General features: G+C 42.7%; 1 protein-coding gene across 4 annotated transcripts in view; it reads left to right on the forward strand.

Moving 5' to 3' along the window:
• The window catches only part of LOC119949516 (alpha-catulin-like), a 100,916-nt gene that overhangs the window by 59,981 nt on the left and 21,873 nt on the right, over nt 1-19,062 (forward strand). For all 4 annotated transcript variants that reach the window (XM_038771363.1, XM_038771359.1, XM_038771362.1 and 1 more), the window contains 4 exons: nt 4,025-4,111; nt 7,692-7,850; nt 12,829-12,921; nt 15,623-15,773. In XM_038771363.1, coding sequence (XP_038627291.1) covers nt 4,025-4,111; nt 7,692-7,850; nt 12,829-12,921; nt 15,623-15,773 — 490 coding nt within the window. The remainder of the gene's footprint in view (nt 1-4,024; nt 4,112-7,691; nt 7,851-12,828; nt 12,922-15,622; nt 15,774-19,062) is intronic.

Raw genomic sequence — 19,062 nt, forward strand, 5'->3', positions numbered from 1 at the left:
AGATAATTGGGATTTTTTAAAAAGGGTAACAAAGTTAATTTGCAGTCATGGCAAAAATTTGGGCTTCTGTGTTGGCTTTCATGATTCATATGTACCAGGTGCATGACAAGTGTTTCTTCACTAATATTACTCTTTTTCAGCATTTGTAAATGACACAAGTGGCTGTGCCTGCTTAACATTACAGCTAAGTATTGCCGTATATAGCAATGTTAGGGCAATTCTTACTTGATTTAGGATATCTGACTCTGGCATCAAACCAAAATTGAGCAATATCCTTAGCTTTTTTTTTCACTGAGAGTTCTGTACTGGAGCAAGAATGATGACACATACACAAATTAAGCAAAAACTGCCAGAGTCATTACAGAATGGAAGGGAAATCCACCAGAAAAAAATGGACTCATTTTAAAATCACCATTACTAAGCATTGTTCCAAACTCCTGGGTAGATACAAGATAAGAAGGCTGGACACAGTTCCTGTCACACATGGGGCTTGCAATACCTCGAGGGAGAACAAATAATCAATCCTCATTTTATGGATGAGGAAATTGAGGCACAGAGAAGTTATGTGACTAGTCCAGAGTCACACAAAAGGCAAGTGGCAGAGTCAGGATTAGATCCTAGATCTCCTAAGTCCCAGGTCTGTTGACTTTGCACCGGCTGATGCTGCTTTTGTTTGGAGGCAAACCAGACATTTCCAAGGACTTGTGGAGCTGGAGCATGTACAGGTGTCAGTGTGCCTGCACCCACAGCTTCTTTCGTTGGGTCTGATGTTCTTTGGATCAGAAAAGTTTGGAAAGCTCAACTGGAGTGCAGTTGAGTGGCTGACCCTTACCAAGTATGGCAAAGATACCCAAGCTTCTAGTGTTTTCCGATCAAAGGATGGGGGCTGGTGATGGGTGAGTGGGATAAAATAGGCACAGCATCGGAAACCACCACCACAGCTCAGGGCAAAATGGGGGAAGCAAGGCAGGAGGGTCAGGGGGAAACCCATCCATGTGGAACTGGGTCTCTACCCAATCCCCTTCTGTTCTTTCCCAAAGCTCTATCTGGTTGCTTCTGGTTCTTTGGTCTAGTGAGAAACCCCAGGAGTTTCTAATAATCACTAACATCAGTTCTCTAAGCATAATACAGATTGTAATTTAAAAGCTATTAACACTGCTATTTGGGGCCGGGAGACAGCGTGACATAGAAAGAACAATGGGGCGGGGATTCAGGAGACCTGGGTTCTAATTCCAGCTCTGTCACTGACCTGTTGTGTGAACTTGTGCAAGTCGCTTAATCTCCCTGTCCCTCTTTTCCCCGTCAGTTAAATAAGGACAACAAAATAAAAATAAAAAATAAATGATGGCCTTCATTAAGTGCTTACTATGTGCCAAGCACTATTCTAAGCACTGGGGTAGTTACAAGATAATCAGGTTGTCCCACGTGGGGCTCACAGTCTTAATCCCTACTTTACAGATGAGGTAACTGAAGCACAGAGAAGTTGTGACTTGCCCAAAGTCACACAGCTGATAAGTGGTGGAACCGGGATCAGAACCCACATCCAAATCTACATCTCTGCCCCTGCTCTCTCTCCCTCCCTTCAGGCTCGTATCTCCTCCTGCCTTCAAAACAGCTCCATCTGGATGTCTGCCCGCCATCTAAAACTCAATATGTCCAAGACTGAACTCCTTATCTTCCCTCCCAAACCCTGCCCTCTCCCTGACTTTCCCGTCACTGTTGACAGCACTACCATCCTTCCCATCTCACAAGCCCGCAACCTTGGTGTCATCCTCGACTCTGCTCTCTCGTTCATCCCTAACATCCAATCCGTCACCAAAACCTGCCGATCTCGCCTCCGCAACATCACCAAGATCCGCCCTTTCCTCTCCATCCAAACCACTACCCTGCTGGTTCAATCTCTCATCCTATCCTGACTGGATTACTGCATCAGCCTCTTCTCTGATCTCCCATCCTCCTGTCTCTCCCCACTTCAATCTATACTTCATGCTGCTGCCTGGATCATTTTTGTGCAGAAACGCTCTGGGCATGTTACTCCCCTCCTCAAAAATCTCCCGTGGCTACCAATCAACCTACGCATCAGGCAAAAACTCCTCACTCTCGGCTTCAAGGCTCTCCATCACCTCGCCCCCTCCTACCTCACCTCCATTCTTTCCTTCTACAGCCCAGCCCTCACCCTCCGCTCCTCTGCTGCTAAACTCCTCACTGTGCCTCGTTCTCGCCTGTCCCGCTGTCAGCCCCTGGCCCACATCCTCCCCCTGGCCTGGAATGCCCTCCCTCCGCACATCCGCCAAGCTAGCTCTTTTCCTCCCTTCAAAGCCCTACTGAGAGCTCACCTCCTCCAGGAGGCCTTCCCAGACTGAGCCCCCTCCTTCCTCTCCTCCTTCCCCTCCCCACAGCACCTGTATATGTTTGTACAGATTTATTACTCTGTTTATTTTACTTGTACATATTTACTATTCTATTTATTTTATTTTGTTAATATGTTTTGTTTTGTTGTCTGTCTCCCCCTTCTAGACTGTGAGCCCACTGTTGGGTAGGGACCGTCTCTATATGTTGCCAACTTGTACTTCCCAAGTGCTTAGTACAGTGCTCTGCGCACAGTAAGCGCTCAATAAATACGATTGAATGAATGAATGAACCCACGACCTCTGACTCCCAAGCCCGTGCTCTTTCCACTAAGCCACGCTGCTTCCCTATTCTCCGTACTCCTTGTTTGCAAGTCACATGTAGGGTAGGGACTGTCTGATTTGGTTGTCTTATATCTGTCCCAATGCTCTGAGCAGTGTTTGGCACATAATGAAAGATCTAAAAAGTACCATATAAAAGGGATGAGAAAAAAAGAGAAGGGAAGATTAAGGTGGGTGAACAAGGGAAATAAATGAAAAGGGATTGGTTCCAGTTTTGGTTCATATGACAAGTACTTTTTCTTTACTTTTTTTTCCTCTACGCAGTTTAGGAACATGGAGTCAATGGAAGCATTGATTTATTTCTTTATTATTATTATTACCAAAATAAATTAGCTCCATGGTAGTGGGAACTTGCTGGAGGAGGAGGAGAAAGAGAGAAGTGTCTCAAGGAAATTCCTGGGAAATTGCATTGACTTATGAATATTTTAGCAAGTGTATCCATTTTTTGTGAATTTTTCTTCAAGGCTGATTTAAAATGATCCAGAAGAGTGATTCATGGACCTTAAAAAAATACCCAGGTTGAATTCCACAAACCCAGTGCCAGTCCCTAATCCTTTCTAGCCTTTTTTCTTTTAATGATATCTCTTAAGCATTTACTATGTGCCAGGCACTGTACTAAGCTCTGGGATAGATACATTTAGGTTGGACGCAGTTCATGTTCCACTAGGGTGCACATTCTTAATCTCCATTTTGCAGGTGAGGTAACTGAGACACAAAGAAGTGAAGTGACTTGCCCAAGGTCACACAGCAGACAGTTGGTGGGGCCGGGATTAGAATCCAGATCCTTATGATTTCCAGGCCCGGGCTCTATCCACTATGTCATGCTGTTTCTTGCAAAACCTTTCCTTTCCTTTGCTAATTCCTCATCCTAGCCTTTCCCTCCTTCCCTGTCATTCCCCTCCTTCCGTCAGCTACTTTCCACTTGAACCAAACTGTTAGGCTAACCTTGCCTTTCCTAACCAATCAGTGATATTTATTGAGCACTTACTAAGTGCAGAGTACTGTACTAAGCACTTGGGAGAGTACAATACAATAGAATTAGCAGGCACATTCACTGCCCACAACAAGCTCTAGAGGGGAAATCATGTCCTTCCAGTTATTTAAGGTAAGGGCCAGAGCCTGACCACAAAGGGGAAAGCTCCTGTAATTCTGTAATGGGGAAAGATATTTTATCATCATAATTTAGAGGTTAATGAGGATTTAATTCTTAATGTGATATGTTTCAAAAGACCCTACAGTAAATCTCACTACATTCTAAGGGTGAAAGTTTGATTTTGGAAATACGGGTTTGGAAGCAGAATTTGGTAACATGCTGTGATTCTTTTCTTTGATAGAAAAACCAAAAATCTAAGGCTATCACAGAAGATCTGGAACTGGCCATATTAAAAATAAGTCAGTGCATGAATGAACTTAAAAGAGAAGTAAGTACTGTTCTAAATAGAAAATCAGTTTGTCTTTGCTCTTTTTCAGTGGGTAGGCTCCAGTTATTTTTTTTTTGCACTAGCCAATACTTTCTGAAATGTAGTTTTGCCTGCAGGGTTTGAATTGATCCCTCTCACATTTAGCAAATCCTATGCTAAATAATTTCAGTCTCTCTCTCTCTCTCTCTCTCTCTCTCTCTCTCTCTCTCTCTCACCCAAATAGTTCAATAAGAGAGCCACAGGGCATATTCTCAATTCCAGTGGAAACCAAACAAAAGGAGGAAAGGAAGGAAAGACAGTAGATAAGAAGTATCCATTAGATTCCTGCTTAGTTAGGCTTCACATCTTTTCTCTTGGGTCTTCTTCATCCTCCTTCACCTTCAGATTGGCTTGACAGTGCTGCTTTAGTTTTTCTGTCCTTCCTTCAATAACTTTTGGTTTATAAAATAAACACCCTGCACACAGTAAGGACTCAATAAATCCCATTGGTTGTTTAAAATCTAATGCTCTTGAAGTCCACTTTCTGTGTTTTCTACATTATATGGTTGATGCTTTCTCCCTGTCAGTCATTATGAACACTGTTGATTATGCATCTACTGTAAACAGAGCACTATATGTACCATCCCTAACCCCAGTCAGCCCTCTCAAGACTCTTGCTGGTTTCAGGAGACCAGAGAGTGGGGATGGCTCAGCACAAACCATCACAACCATCACACAGCAGCATGTCTTAGTGCAAAGAGCACAGGCTTGGGAATCAGAGGTCGTGGGTTCTAATCCCAGCTCTGCCGCTTGTCAGCTGTGTGAACTTGGGAAAGTCACTTAACTTCTCTGTGCCTCAGTTACCTCATCTGTAAAATGGGGATTAAAAGTGTGAGCCCCACGTGGGACAACCTGATTACCTTGTATCTACCCCAGAGCTTAGAACAGTGCTTGGCATGTAGTAAGCGCTTAACAAATACCAACATTATTATTATTATTATTATTATTAACCTCACATGCACACCAAAGGCCTCTCCACACTTTTGCTAACTTTTTGGGAATGAACAGTATCTGAGGTAGGTGCCCCAGGGCAGAGGATTTCAATGGAGGAGCATGTTGTTGTTGTTAGTGGTATTTGTTAAGTGCTTACTACGTGCCAGGCACTGAACTAAGTGCTGGGGTCGATACCAGATAATCAGGCTGGACACAGTCCCTGTCTCACATCGTGTTCCCTGTCCCAATCCCCATTTTACAGATGAGGTAACTGAGGCACAGAGAGTTAAGTAACTTGCCCAAGGCTACACAGCAGACAAGTGGTGGAGCCAGGATTAGAGCCCATGTCCTTCTGACTCCGAGGCCCATGCTCTGTCCACTAGGCCACGTCGTACCCTTGGGTGCTTCGAAGACTTGCAGAGGATACACGAGAGGACTTTGAAATTAGAAAGATGCAGGCAATAAATAGCAAATTAGACTGGATTGCCACCTCTTTGGGTTTGCCCTGGCATGTTATGTGCAGGCCTCATGGTGGACTTAGGAGCTCTGATTCCTGACACTGACTCCTGACACTGGTAGAGTTACTTCTTGCTGAACGTTTTTGGTGGTACCACTGGCAAGGCTTAAAACCCCTGAGACTTACTGGGTTAGGCCAGTATTCTGTTTCAACAATGGCACCAAAGGATACTTTTGAGGTAACAAACAGCTGCCCTTCTTGATAGTCAACTACCTGACTATTCCAAACTTTCTGACTCTTTCCTGAAACCCCGAGTCTCCACCTGCACCCTCCCTCATTCCTGGTGACCTTATCAAATACTCTACTTTCAAAATAAAAACCATCAGGTGTGAACTCCCCCAAATTTCCCCCTCAACCCCCCCAGTTCCCTCCTACCCCCATGATTCTCTGTCTCTCAAGGAGAATATGCCCCCTACTTTCAAAATCTACCCCCTCCAGCTCTATCTCTTCTCACCTTCTCACCTGTGCCCTCTCTAACCACAGTCTTTAACCTCGAACTCTGTAATGGCTCCTTCTCATCTGCCTTTAAATATGGCCACATCATCATCATCATCAATCGTATTTATTGAGCGCTTACTATGTGCAGAGCACTGTACTAAGCACTTGGGAAGTACACATCTAGGCCACATCTTCCCTATCTCAAAGAATCCTTGGTCTTTTCCCGCTTCTCCTCCTACCTCTCTAATCGCTCCTTCCCAGTTTGTTTTGCTGGCTCCTCCTCTGCCTCTCGCTCCCTAAATGTGGGTGTCCCCTCAAGGCTCAGTTCTGAATTCTCTTCCATATTTTCCCCACACCCCTTTGGTGAGCACAACCACTCTCACGACTTCAACTACCACCTCTATGTAGATGACTTTCAAACATGCTAGCCCTGACCTCTTTTTCTGCAACCTCACATTTCCTCCTGCCCCTAGGACATGTACGTGGGTGTCCTGCCAGAACCTAAAGCTCAATAAATCCCAAACTGAATGTATTTTCTCCCCTAGATCCCCTCCTCTTTCTTCCTCCACCTCATTTTTACCTGTCCCCCCCCCCCCCCCCCCCCACACACACTTTTTGTCCATCCAAATGGCCCTTGAAATACCCTGGCTTGACTAGTGTATTAGACTTCTTGTTGATTTTCCTGCTTCCACTCTTCCCCCTTTCCATTCTATATTTAGTGCTATTACCCAGATTATTTTTCTTAAGGGTCACTCAGCCCCAGCTATCCACTCCTTCAAAGCGTCCAGTGGTTCCCCATTCCACTCCCCATCAAACTCCTGACCGCTGGCTTTAAGGCCCCCAATCCGCTCTGTTCTTCCTACTTATTCTATTCTACCACACTATTCATTCCTTCCAAGCCTATTTACTTGCTGTACCTCATTTTTGTCTCTCTCGCTGCTGACCTCTTGCTTGTGCCATCCCCCCTGCCTAATCCTCCCTTTTCCCCCATCTTCAAACCTCTTCTGGAATCATATTTACTCGAGGAGGCTTTTCCCAACTCATTTCTCATCTTCCCACCCTATATCACCCCCCAACTACCTCTTCAGCACTTTTGTGCCACCTAAGCAGCCGGGTAATCACCCCCCACCACCGGGCATAGCCCCCTATTACTCCTATTTAGTAATTTTAGTATTTGTCGTGCCTGTTAGATCATAAACTCTTTGAGAGCAGGGATCATGTCTACTAATTCTATCATATTCCCCTAAGCACCTCATAATAGTAATCAGTCCTGGGACTATCATTCGTTAAGTCTGTTTGAACTCTCCTTTTATTTTCTGTAACTTTCCCCTCTAATAACCTTCTTTGGACACCTCTTCCAGTAATTTAAATCCTTCTTGAGCATTTGAATATTTCCTAGTCGCAGCACTTCTTCTACTAATTTTGGACCAAGGCCTCCAGATCTGAAAGACTAGTAGATGATTTATTGATTTTTTTAAAAAAATGAATAATTACTTTTAGAAATCAAGTTAGTTGTAAAATTTGTGGACCTCTTAAATTTAGCTTATTTTGTTTTCTTCATTCTTTTCTTGTTTGATTTTTACTGTCATTAAATTTATTTGTCCATCAGCCTTATTCATTTATGTTCATGATTTTTTTTTTCATCTACTGAAGATTCACAGTGCAGCAACATTACTGGCAACAGATCTATTAAAGTACCATGCTGATCATGTGGTTTTGAAAGCATTAAAAATAAGTGGAGTAGAAGGAAACTTAGAAGCTGTGGCAGGATATACGTGTAAACTCTCTGAACAGAAAGAACAGCTTGTGGAGGTGAGTTGCAGACTTAAACAATGAACTCGTTCAGAAATAGCTGTACCTCAGGGGACATTGCCTTGTTTTTTAAGGAAAATTTAGCAAATTTAATGCAGGTTTAAAATGTCTGTCCCCCCAATTCTTCCACGAAGCACCTAAACCTACTTACTTCCAGATAAAAACTTGCAACATGGTAAATTTGGGCCTCACTTGACTGTTCACAGGTTCCCTGACTCCAATTCCTAAAGTTGGTATTTTAGGAAGAGTTAGTTGAAGCACCTTCGCTGATGATTCTCATGAAAAGACCCCAGAGTATTTGGGCCTTTTCTTCTCCATAGTCTTGAATTCCCACAGTCCCTAGTATAGTAATATTACTCACCAAGTGAGAGCTCAGCAAATAAATATTAGTCGATTAGTTGTTCATTATGGTAGGGAAGATGTCATGGACACCTCAATTGGTTCACAATGGTGTCTATATACTGATGCAACCAGTTAACTGCACTAAAACCATCTGTGAGGCCTACCCCGGGAAATGGAGGGAAGGGGGTGGAGGTGTGGCGGTCCATCCCTCTAAAGCAGCCAAATTGTTGAATGGTCGTGCTGACTGCCTCAGTTGATCCCAGAAGCCTAGCCCTTTCCAGTTTGGAATACTTGAAAAGTGATTTCTCAGGACACCTAGTCCTAGAAGTTAAATATGTTTAATTTGTTCTAAGAAATGTTCCTATGGGTAAATCTTGCAAATTGTCTTTCGTGACTAAGGATGAAACAAATATGACTTATTTTTGGCTCAGAAAAGAGGTAAATTAAATATTTTATCTACTGTGAGGCAGTAGAATGGCCCTAGGCGTGAAAGCATGGGGAAGTGGAAGAAGGTATAGGAATCAGGCGATGGTTGTTGGTCTTCCCATCCCAGTACATGAAATGTGAAGAGCTGTGAAGGAACAGGGGTAGTGCCGTGATTGAGAATTTGGGCTTTCTACCAGAGCCTCGGACAAGCTAAAATCTGGAAGTGAGGCGTCCTACTGGGGACAATCTCATTTTGTGGGGGTGGATATATTCACAGTTGCGCAGGTGTCACAGTGGGCCCAGTGTGCACCCAGGGACTTTGGTGAATGCAGGAGGTTGTTTGAAATGGAGCAATCACTTCTCTTGCCTGCAGGTCAGGTGTGGACTTGGTAAGACTGCAGTCTTCTACTGCATCTAAATTCATGTGACCAGATTTCTGGGGACCCAAGGTGGGGAAGGAGTAAAGTCAGAGAGGAAGAAAGTGGAGAAAGAGTAGGAAAGAAGGAAAGCCAGAAGAGAGGCCAAAGGAGAAGAGGGAGGCAACTCTGTGTCATTACTGCCACAATATGGGTCTATTCCACCAAAATTCTAAGAAAGTCCCAGTAGGCAGGAGCCATGTGGGATATTTAAATTTGTTTGGAACCACATCTGGATTAGACTGTGAGCCCCATGTGGGACAGGGACAGTGTCCAACCTCATTATTTTGTATCTACCCCAGCCCTTAGTACAGTACTTGGAACATAATAAACGCTTAACCAATACTATTATTATTATTGTTTGGCCAGTGTTTTTGCACAGCTGGATGTTTCTGTTGTTTGTTGTATTGTTCTCTCCCAAGCTCTTAGTACAGTGCTCTGCACACAGTAAAAGCTCAATAAATACGATTGAATGAATGTTTGCAAGCTGCTTGGAGCCAGAAAGCAGCAGCTGAAACCTCCCATCTCACACCCCACCTTCAAACTCTTATCCTGGGGAGGGAATAAAAGGTTGAAGAGGAAAGAAAGGGTTAATAGGGAGGCTGGAAAGCAGTCTGTGGAGAAGAGGGAGTGACAGATTTATAGTGGTGAAACAAGATAAGGGGGCTAGTTGTAAAGGTCTGTGTGGAGGGGTAGACAGAGAATAAAGTAGAAATATAAGCTAGCACCTGCATACTGAGCTGTAGTTAAAGAGAACTAGAGCAGGAGCAGTGGAGAAAGTAGGACATGGGTTACCCAGAGCTCCACCCACAAGTCGTGACCCAGACTAGATACAGAACACGGCCCAACATACAAACCATAAAAAGGACCAGATTTATTTATTTGTACATGTTTATTCTATTTTATTTTGTTAATATGTTTTGTTTTGTTCTCTGTCTCCCCCTACTAGACTGTGAGCCCACTGTTGGGTAGGGACCGTCTCTATATGTTGCCAACTTGTACTTCCCAAGCGCTTAGTACAGTGCTCTGCACACAGTAAGCGCTCAATAAATATGATTGAATGAATGAATGAATGAATGAGGGGCTTGGACAAATAATAATGATAATAATGATGGTATTTGTTAAGTGCTTACTATGTGCCAAGCACTGTTCTAAGCACTGGGGTAGATAAAAGGTAATCAGGTTGTTTCACATGGGGCTCACAGTCTTAATCCCCATTTTACAGATGAGGTAACTGAGGCAGAGAAGTTAAGTGACTTGCCCAAAGTCACACATCTGACAAGTGGGGGAGCCGGCATTAGAACCCACGTCCTCTGACTCCCAAGCCCGGGCTCTTGCCACTAAGCCACGGAGTCGGGGCTAGTTACCCAAGCGAGCTTTTGGCTCGCCATGATGGTGGCCCATTGGGTGGCATCCTCATGTGGAGCCAGGGGCCAGGTGGCATCTCCATGTGGAGTAGGCCCCGGCAGGAATCAGTAACTATTGCTGAATGGAATCTGGTGTTGTTCCACAGTGCTTTGCACATAGTAAGCGCTTAACAAATGCCATTATTATTATTATTATCTCCAAGTGGCAGTAAGGAGGACAACAGCTTGTCACTTAACTTCTCTGAGCCTCAGTTACCCCATCTGTAAAAATGGGGATTAAGACTGTGAGCCCTACGTGGGGCAACTTGATCACATTGTATCCCCCCCAGCGCTTAGAACAGTGCTTTGCACGTGGTAAGCGCTTAACAAATGCCGTGATTATTATTATTTCTGGGGATTTCCCAATAAAATGTTCTACAGCTAGCACCAAACGGCTGGTGAAGTGGCAGCAGAAGTGATAGAAATGGCCATTCAACCCAAGTCCTTTCTGGAGTTTCAGAGGAGTTTCAGGTGCAGCAGAAACACTGCAATCCAGTCGTGCTGGAAACGTCCAAGTTAGGGACATGTGGTGTAGGTTGCAGCTGCGGTGGCTGCTTGATGCCACCACTGCAGAAGAAGAGGAGGATGTGCAGGGCAACAGGGCAATTTCTCTTCTCGTCTTCCACTGGGCGGGGTCCCCAAGAATGAATGGGTGACTTTTCTGCTGCTGCTGCCGTGGCTACTAGATGCCTCCTGGCTAGCCTGGCCGAAAGCAAGACCTGGAGACTGTGGGAAAAAGCCTCCAAAATAGCCACGATTTCACCCAATTTGGGATGTGGGTGGGAGTTGAAACCTGGAAAGTATTAGGCAGCAGAGGAAAGAAGAACACCAGGAAGTCCTTTTAGAAGCTAGAGAGCTGCAGTGTTAGTGGTCTATGCCATACTGGGATATAGAAAACCAAATAATGAATTTTAGCGTCAACATTAACCTGGCTGTGCTTAAGACCTTCAGTAGCCAGAAGACTGAGCATTAGCTCTACCCAGGATGACTTTTTCTTTTTAAGGGCTGACTGGTTAACACCTGCTGGTGAATTTTAAATGGAAAGATTTTATTTGGAGGGTTTTTATGGAATAATATCCTTGCTGGAATTTTAACCCTGTGAATCATAGTATCTCTTAATTCTTCTACAACTAAAACTACTCCATGCAAACTTATTGAATCTTTTAATGTTTTATTTTTCACATAAACCCAGGTCGCCATCAGTACGGGAATTATTTTCTTGCAAAACAACACTTTAAGGAAAATTCACATGAGCCTGATCATGCATTTGTGCACATCAACAGTTTCTTCTGTAGTTGAATAAACTTTCCCTACTTCCCCAACATTGTTATAGCCAAAGTGTGCAGTGAAAACGTGTTTTGGCAGAACTCAGTGTATTTTTACGGCATTCTCATTATTCTTTGCTGAATTAATATTATCAATCAATGAATGGTATTTATTGAGTGCTTCCTGTATGCAGAGCAGTGTACTAAGCACTTGGGAGAATATAATGAAATTGAGTTGGTAGATACAATCCTTACCCTCAAGAAGCGTACAAGTCTATTTGGGAGACAGACATTAAAATAAATTACTAATAAGGGAATTGGCAAGGTATAACGATATGTACCTAAATGCTGAAAGGCTGGGGATGGTACTCCAAGAGTACAGGCCCACGTGCATAGGCAATGCAGAAGGGAGGGTGAATGGTGTGGGGAAATGAAGGCTTAGGGAGGGAAGGCCTCTTGGAGAAGATATGGTTTTAGGGGGGGGCTTCTGAAGATGGGGAGACTGGTGGTCTGTCAGAGATGAAGGGGGAGGGAGTTCCAGGCCAGAGGGAAGATGTTTTCTAATTACCAATAACTTTTATTGCCTGCCTAATGAATGTAGAACAATGTACTGAGCATTAGAGCACGGGCTTTGGAGGCAAAAGTCATGGGTTCAAATCCCGACTCCGCCACATGTCTGCTGTGTGACCTTGGGCAAGTCACTTAACTTCTCTGTGCCTCAGTTACCTCATCTGTAAAATGGGGGTGAAGACTGTGAGCCCCACGTGGGACAACCGGATCACCTTGTATCCCCCCCAGAACTTAGAGCAGTGCTTTGCACATAGTAAGCACTTAACAAATGCCATTTTTATTATTATTATTATTAATATACAAAGGAAGTGAAAGGTTTTCATGATTTTAAACCCCCAGGAACCAAACAGGCTTTTAATTTGTAGGAAGTGCGTTAACTTTCCAGCCACCAGGGTGCGCACTGTGAACCAGCTGGGACCCAGTTATGTGAAAGAGTGAATGCAGCTTTCCAGGGAGGAACTCCTGGCCTGGGGCAATTGGGTTTGGAGCTAGGAGGGTATGAGATGAGGGGTGGAATAAGAATTGATAATTAAAATGTTTAATTTTTTTCTAGGCTTGTCAATTGTTAAGACATGTCTCTGGGACAGAACCTCTTGAAATTACTTGTGTCCATGCAGAAGACACTTTTCGGGTTACTGGCCCACAGGTATGGTCTCTGTTTTGTTTTTTTCTCCTTAAAACGTCTTTTCTGGGCATGATTGAGTACCACTCATTCAGTGGTATTTATTGAGCGCTTACTGTGTGCAGAGCACTGTACTAAGCACTTGGGAGAGTATAATTTAACAGGGATACATTCCCTGCCCACAAAGAGCTTACAGTCTAGAAGGATAATTGTGGTATTCATTAAGCGCTTACTTTGTGCCAGGCACTGTAATAAGCATTGGGGTGGATACAAGCAAATCGGGTTGGACACAGTCCCTGTCCCATGTGGGGCTCACAGTCTCAAGCCCCACTTTACAGATGAGGTAATTGAGGCCCAGAGAAGTGAAGCGACTTGCCCAAGGTCACACAGCAGACAGGTAGCACAGCTGGGATTAGAACCCATGACCTTATGACTCCCAGGCCTGTGCTCTATCCACTACACCATGCTGCTTCAGTGGTTTACTCACAACCACCTGCACATATCCTATTGCTTATTCACTGCTTTACTTATTCAGTTTCTTCCTCTTATCCTAAAGTTATTTTTCAGTCTCCCCCAAAAATCGTAAAATCCTTGAGAACAGGGATTGTGTCTATTATGCTTTCCCAAGTGCTTAGCATAGTTCTCTGCACATAGTAGGTACTCAGTAAGTACTATGATTGATTGATTCTCCTGGCAGATGTACAGGTCTTGACTTGAGAGCCCCACACCCCCGGACATAGTTCTAAAATGCGCACATTGGTCAATACTTTATTTCCCCTAAATTTTTTCTGGAAAGAAAGCAGGAGAAATAATTTCGCAAAATTCCTTTTGCCCCAGTTATAGAAAAACATTCCCCCTATTTAAAACTGTCCACTATGGAGTCTATTCAAATCATTTTACCTTGGCTGTAGTTATCCACTATGGTTAAATTCATTCAACAGGGAAAGGAAGCACTCTTGAACTGGAGAAATAGTGGTGGCAGAGTGATTGCTTGTCCCCTACTCTGGGGAGGAAGCCTAACTTCCGGATACCAACATGGAAACCTCTTCTCCAGGATCCTGTCTCAAGGATGGCTCAGTCCCACTTGAACTTTAAATGACCAAGGGGCTTTTTCACTTAACTAGTCCCCTTCCCATTTTCCAGTCTCCCCCTGTGATTGATTGGCTGTGTTCCTGGTGGAGTCACCACCAAAGTGCCTGTTATTTATGCAGGTTATCTTTCCCTTTAGGAGGGGTCACCAGGAGTGAATTTTGTTCCATTCTAGCCACTTTTAAGGTTTCTCTCCCTTTCTTAGTGTATGGACCGGCAAGTGACCATCACAATTATATCAGCCTACTAAGAAACTAACCATTCCATCAGTGTGTTAATAGACAATTGATAAACTCCAGCACTTTGGAGTTGGCCAGTCAAGGAATTGACATCATGCATTGAGCAAAACCAGACTTCCTGAAGAATAAGTTCATGAAGCTAGGTACTGGAGACATATTTTTCTGAAGAGGACTCCTGTATTTAAAGTGACTCCTAAAATCTTCTCATAGACTACTTTTGGGCTCTCCCCAATCTGCCTCAAGACTTAAATAAGTGGCAAAGAATAGAGTGAATCAAACTGATCCTACCACAGCCTTGCCTTACTCTATTGTGTATGTGTACTTGTGGCAGAAAAGGCACATTCCTCACCACATTGGTCAGCCACAGGGAACATTCTTCACTGTGCCCTTAATTTTGTTCCTTGGTATTTGCAGTGTCTGGCACTGTTTTTCCTTTTGCCTCACAATCCTTCGAAGTCTTTGCTTTCAAAGTTCCTCCTTTCTCAATTGCAGTGCACCTCTCTACAACAATTGACTCCCAGTTTTTAGTTGGCAGCATCATCTGCTGCATGTGTTACTGTATCTTTCAAGCGTTTCCTCGGTCTTCTTTGCTTTGGGTTTCCAAGTTCAAATCACTAAAGGGGCTGTTAGAAAATTTGCCTGTCATCCATTTTCCTCACCTACTTCTCCCCACACAGCTCTACTGAGGCTCATAAAAATAGTTTCAATACTAGGAGAGTGAGTTCATTCCAGGATTTGTTGTTTACAAACATGTCTTGTCACCTGATATTAATTAGAAGTGATGCCGTAGGAACTGCTCAAGGTATTGAATGTGAAACTGGAGTGGTCAAAATACGCAAGTATTTAGGAGACTGTAAGTGGCAGAGTCAGGATTAGAACCCACGTACTCTGCCTCCCAAGCCCGGGCTCTTTCCAACAATGGGACACAGTGGGTATATTGAGGCTAGAAGAAAAAAGAGTGCAAACTGGAATGGAGTGGGAGAAATTTAACTTGTCTTAACTAGATATCCCCAGATTAGAACTGAAATTTGCCATCCTGTATTCCGGGCTGTTAAAAGAAGATATGGACTTAGGAATGCCATCCAGAATTCAACCACCAGGTCTGCTTAAGCTCCAGCAAGCACAACTGAGCCAAATTCACAAACGAGACATCTAAGTCAGGATTTAGATAGTACAAAAAATTGGAAAAGACCACAACAGAACAAACCAAAATCAAGGGGCAAAGGGTCTTATGTAAAGTCACTGAAATTCAGGGTTGCTAGAGCCAAGCAGATGATCTGCCTACCAGAAGCCAGACCCCAGGTGTTTTGGCCATAGGGCTGGCTGCCTACCTGAGAACTTTGCATAGGGAAGTGGCTGAAAACAGGGTTCAAGCTAAGATATTGTGTTTTCTTCAGATCATTTCTGCTGCTGAAACATTGACTCTGCACCCATCTAGTAAGATTGCTAAAGAAAATCTAGATGTGTTTTGTGAAGCCTGGGAATCACAGATTACTGACATGTCTGTGTTATTAAGAGAAATCAATGATGTATTTGAAGGACGACGAGGTAAGGATGTTATTCATAACTTTCTAAAAAATGTCACAACATTAAGTAGTAAGATTTAACTTTTGTGCTAAAGTACATGAAATTAAAGTTCTGTTTTACCATATCAACAGCTCCAACTAGCTGCTGTATTGATTAATCAAAGACATGGGCAAAAATGTTATTCATGGTGCCACTAGATCAAATCTAGTGAATTTGAAATACAGTAGGGAAAAAGTCCTTTGGATTTGGTACCCATATTTTAGTGTCATTTGGTACCCATATTTTAGTGTCCTTATTTTTTCCTAGTATTGTTTTAACCAATATTCCCACAAAGCATAAAACACACAAAAACTTTAATTCTTATGTGAATTTGATTTGATTAGGCTTAGTTTTTGGCTTATTTTATTTTGCGGTTTTCATTTGGGGGAGAATTTTTAAAAATCGCTTTCCATGTTGGTTTTTCACTGTCCTTTATTTTTCAAACAAAAGTTTAATCTTAATTCTGTACTATTGGCTTGAGTTTTATGTATTTCATAAAATAGTGAATTTAGCTATTTGATTTTTGAATTGCTGTCCTTCCTGGATGGAATCTTTCTGATGCCTACACAACCTTGGAATACTTTCTGTGGTTGGTAAGTTTATTGGTATTTATATAACATGTAGAAGATAGTGATAAAATGTTAAAGAAGAAATGGTTTTGACATTTATTTTGATGTCATCTAAGAATTGGTGGCAGTCATCATTGAACATTTCAAGATGGTGTCCTGCTGTTTATTTTTATTTAATGAGTTATTTAATTTTGTTAGAGCCTCTGTTTAATTTAGCTTGATTCTGTCATTCAAAGGGATACTTTTATTATAAGATGGCATTTAGAGCTATAATTGTATTGCCTGTGTTCCCTATGTAGTATTTTTTAAAAATATTGCTCAGGATATTGGTGTGCGTGTCAGCTTTAACATCTAAAAATATAAGCATATAACAGACTTCAGATAAAAGATGTGAAACTGTATTTTCAAAGTTAATTATACCACTTGCAAGAAAATTTCAGTTCATTCCAGTCAAAATGTCATTCATTTTTAGAGTGCTAAATATCTTGCTGGCAAGTATTTTTAATGTGGGAAAATTTTAATGTGCTAGATACAAAGTGGAATAATTTATTGCCATTTAATTAATGAACAGTGAAATACACAAACTTGCATGTAATCAGCAAAGCACTGAAATGTTTGGGAGTGAATAAATACTATAGAAAGTCTTCATTCAGAAGTAGCTATTAAACTCAGCCTGATAGCATCTCAGTCAGAGTTGTAATAACTCTTGGGGTTAAGAAGGCCAATTTAATGGTGAGATTTCCATCTGTAATTGAGGGAAGAGGGTGCATTTCTCAGGTCCTTTATAAGCACTAAAGCTTGTTTGGTTTTAATTTTCACTGACATCTTAGGGTTAAAATGATGGGACTTATTTATGACATTAATGTAAGTTAGGAAATTTTAAATATTAGATTTAGTGTAAGTTTAATATGGAACTTCTGGAGACAATGCTTTTAATTCATTCACAAAAGAAGCATAATCTTGGATTTATTTCTCTGAAATCCATTCTCCTCCCCTCCCCTTTTAAAGAATTTTAAATACTACTCATTGTTCATGAAACTGTTAGGGCTGTACTTATAATGCGGAGAAGAGGGAAATCAAATGAGATTTTAGGGTTCTTTCTTTTCAGATTAGAATGAAAGAGAAATACAGTTTGTTACTATCCATAATAGTAACATTCTTTACTCCCTTCTGCACAGCCTTGACTTTTTTCATCCCCCCTCCCAGCACCAAAGCACTTATGTGCAGATCTGTAATTTTATTAATTTATATTGTCTGTCTCCCACTGTAGACTGTAAGTTCATTGTAGGCAGGAATGTGTCTGTTACATTGTTATATTGTGCCCTCCCTGGCGCTTATTACAGTGCTCTGCACACAGCAAGCGCTCAATAAATACGATTGACTGACTGACCCTTGCAAACTATCTTGGTAAAATTTACATAATTGAGATATAGGTAGAATTTAGTATCTATTTTTGTGAGAAGTAAACTAGTCACTGCAGGTTTTAGGAAACAAATGATTTGTACATAGTTTTAATTCTTTAAAGAAATAATCAATCAGTATTTACTGAGCACTTACTATGTGCAGAGCACTGTACTAAGCACTTAGGAGAATACGATACTTCCAAGTTGGTAGACACATTCCCAGCCCACCAGGAGCTAGAGGGGGAAACAGACATTAAAATAAATTCTGTATATACATAAGTGCTGTGGGGCTGAGGGTGGGGTGAGTGTCAAGTGCATAAAGAGTACAGATCCAAATGCATAGGTGATAAAGAAGGGAGAGTGACTGGGGAAATGAGTGGTTAGTTAGGGAAGGCTTCTTGGAGAGGATGTGGTTTTAATAAGGCTTTGAAAGTGAGGAGAATGGTGATTGATCTGTTGGATAAAAAAGGGGAAGGAGTTCCAGGCCAGAAGGAGGACATTGGCTGTGAGATAGATGAGTTTCAAGTACAGTGAGTAGGTTGGCATTAGAAGAGTGAAGCATGTGGGCTGGCTCAAAGTAGGAAATCAGCGAGATAAGGTAAAAGGGGGCAAGTTGAATGCTGATGTTTCTGCCTGATGTGGAGATGGATGGGCAAATGCTGGAGGTTTCTGAGGGGTGGGGAGACATGAACTAAATGGGCTTTTAGAAAAATGATTTAGGACATGGACCGTGGCCAACCCCAGTGTATAGTACAGTGCCTGGCACATAGTAAGCACTTAACAAATACCATTTAAAAGTGAGCAGCTGGAGAGACAGGAGGAGAAGCAGGAGAGGACAGCATCAGTGAAGCCAAGGGTAGGTAACGTTTCCGGAGAAGGGGGATGGTCGACAGTGTTGAAGGCACCTGAGAGATCGAGGAGGATTAGGATGGAGTAGAGGCATTTGGCAGGAAGAAAGGCATTGGTGACCTTTGAGGGGATTGTTTCCATGGAGTTAAGGGGCAGAAGCCAGATTGGGGGGTCAAAGGAGAGAATTGGAGGGGAGTAAGTAACCCTGGTCAAGCTCAGTTTTATTGCCTCTGCATGTGCACAGCAGATAGAGCACGGGCCTGGGAGTCAGAAGGTCACGGGTTCTAATCCCGGCTCCTCCACTTGTCTGCTTTGTGACCTTGGGTAAGTCTCAACTTCTCTGTGCCTCAGTTATCCCATCTATGAAATGGGGATTAAACCTGTGAGCCCTTTGCGGGACAGGGACTGCGTCCAACCCGATTGTATCCACCCTAGCACGTAGTCAGCACT

Source organism: Tachyglossus aculeatus, chromosome X2, assembly GCF_015852505.1.
Source record: "Tachyglossus aculeatus isolate mTacAcu1 chromosome X2, mTacAcu1.pri, whole genome shotgun sequence".
In the NCBI taxonomy this organism is placed as follows: Eukaryota; Metazoa; Chordata; class Mammalia; order Monotremata; family Tachyglossidae; genus Tachyglossus; species Tachyglossus aculeatus.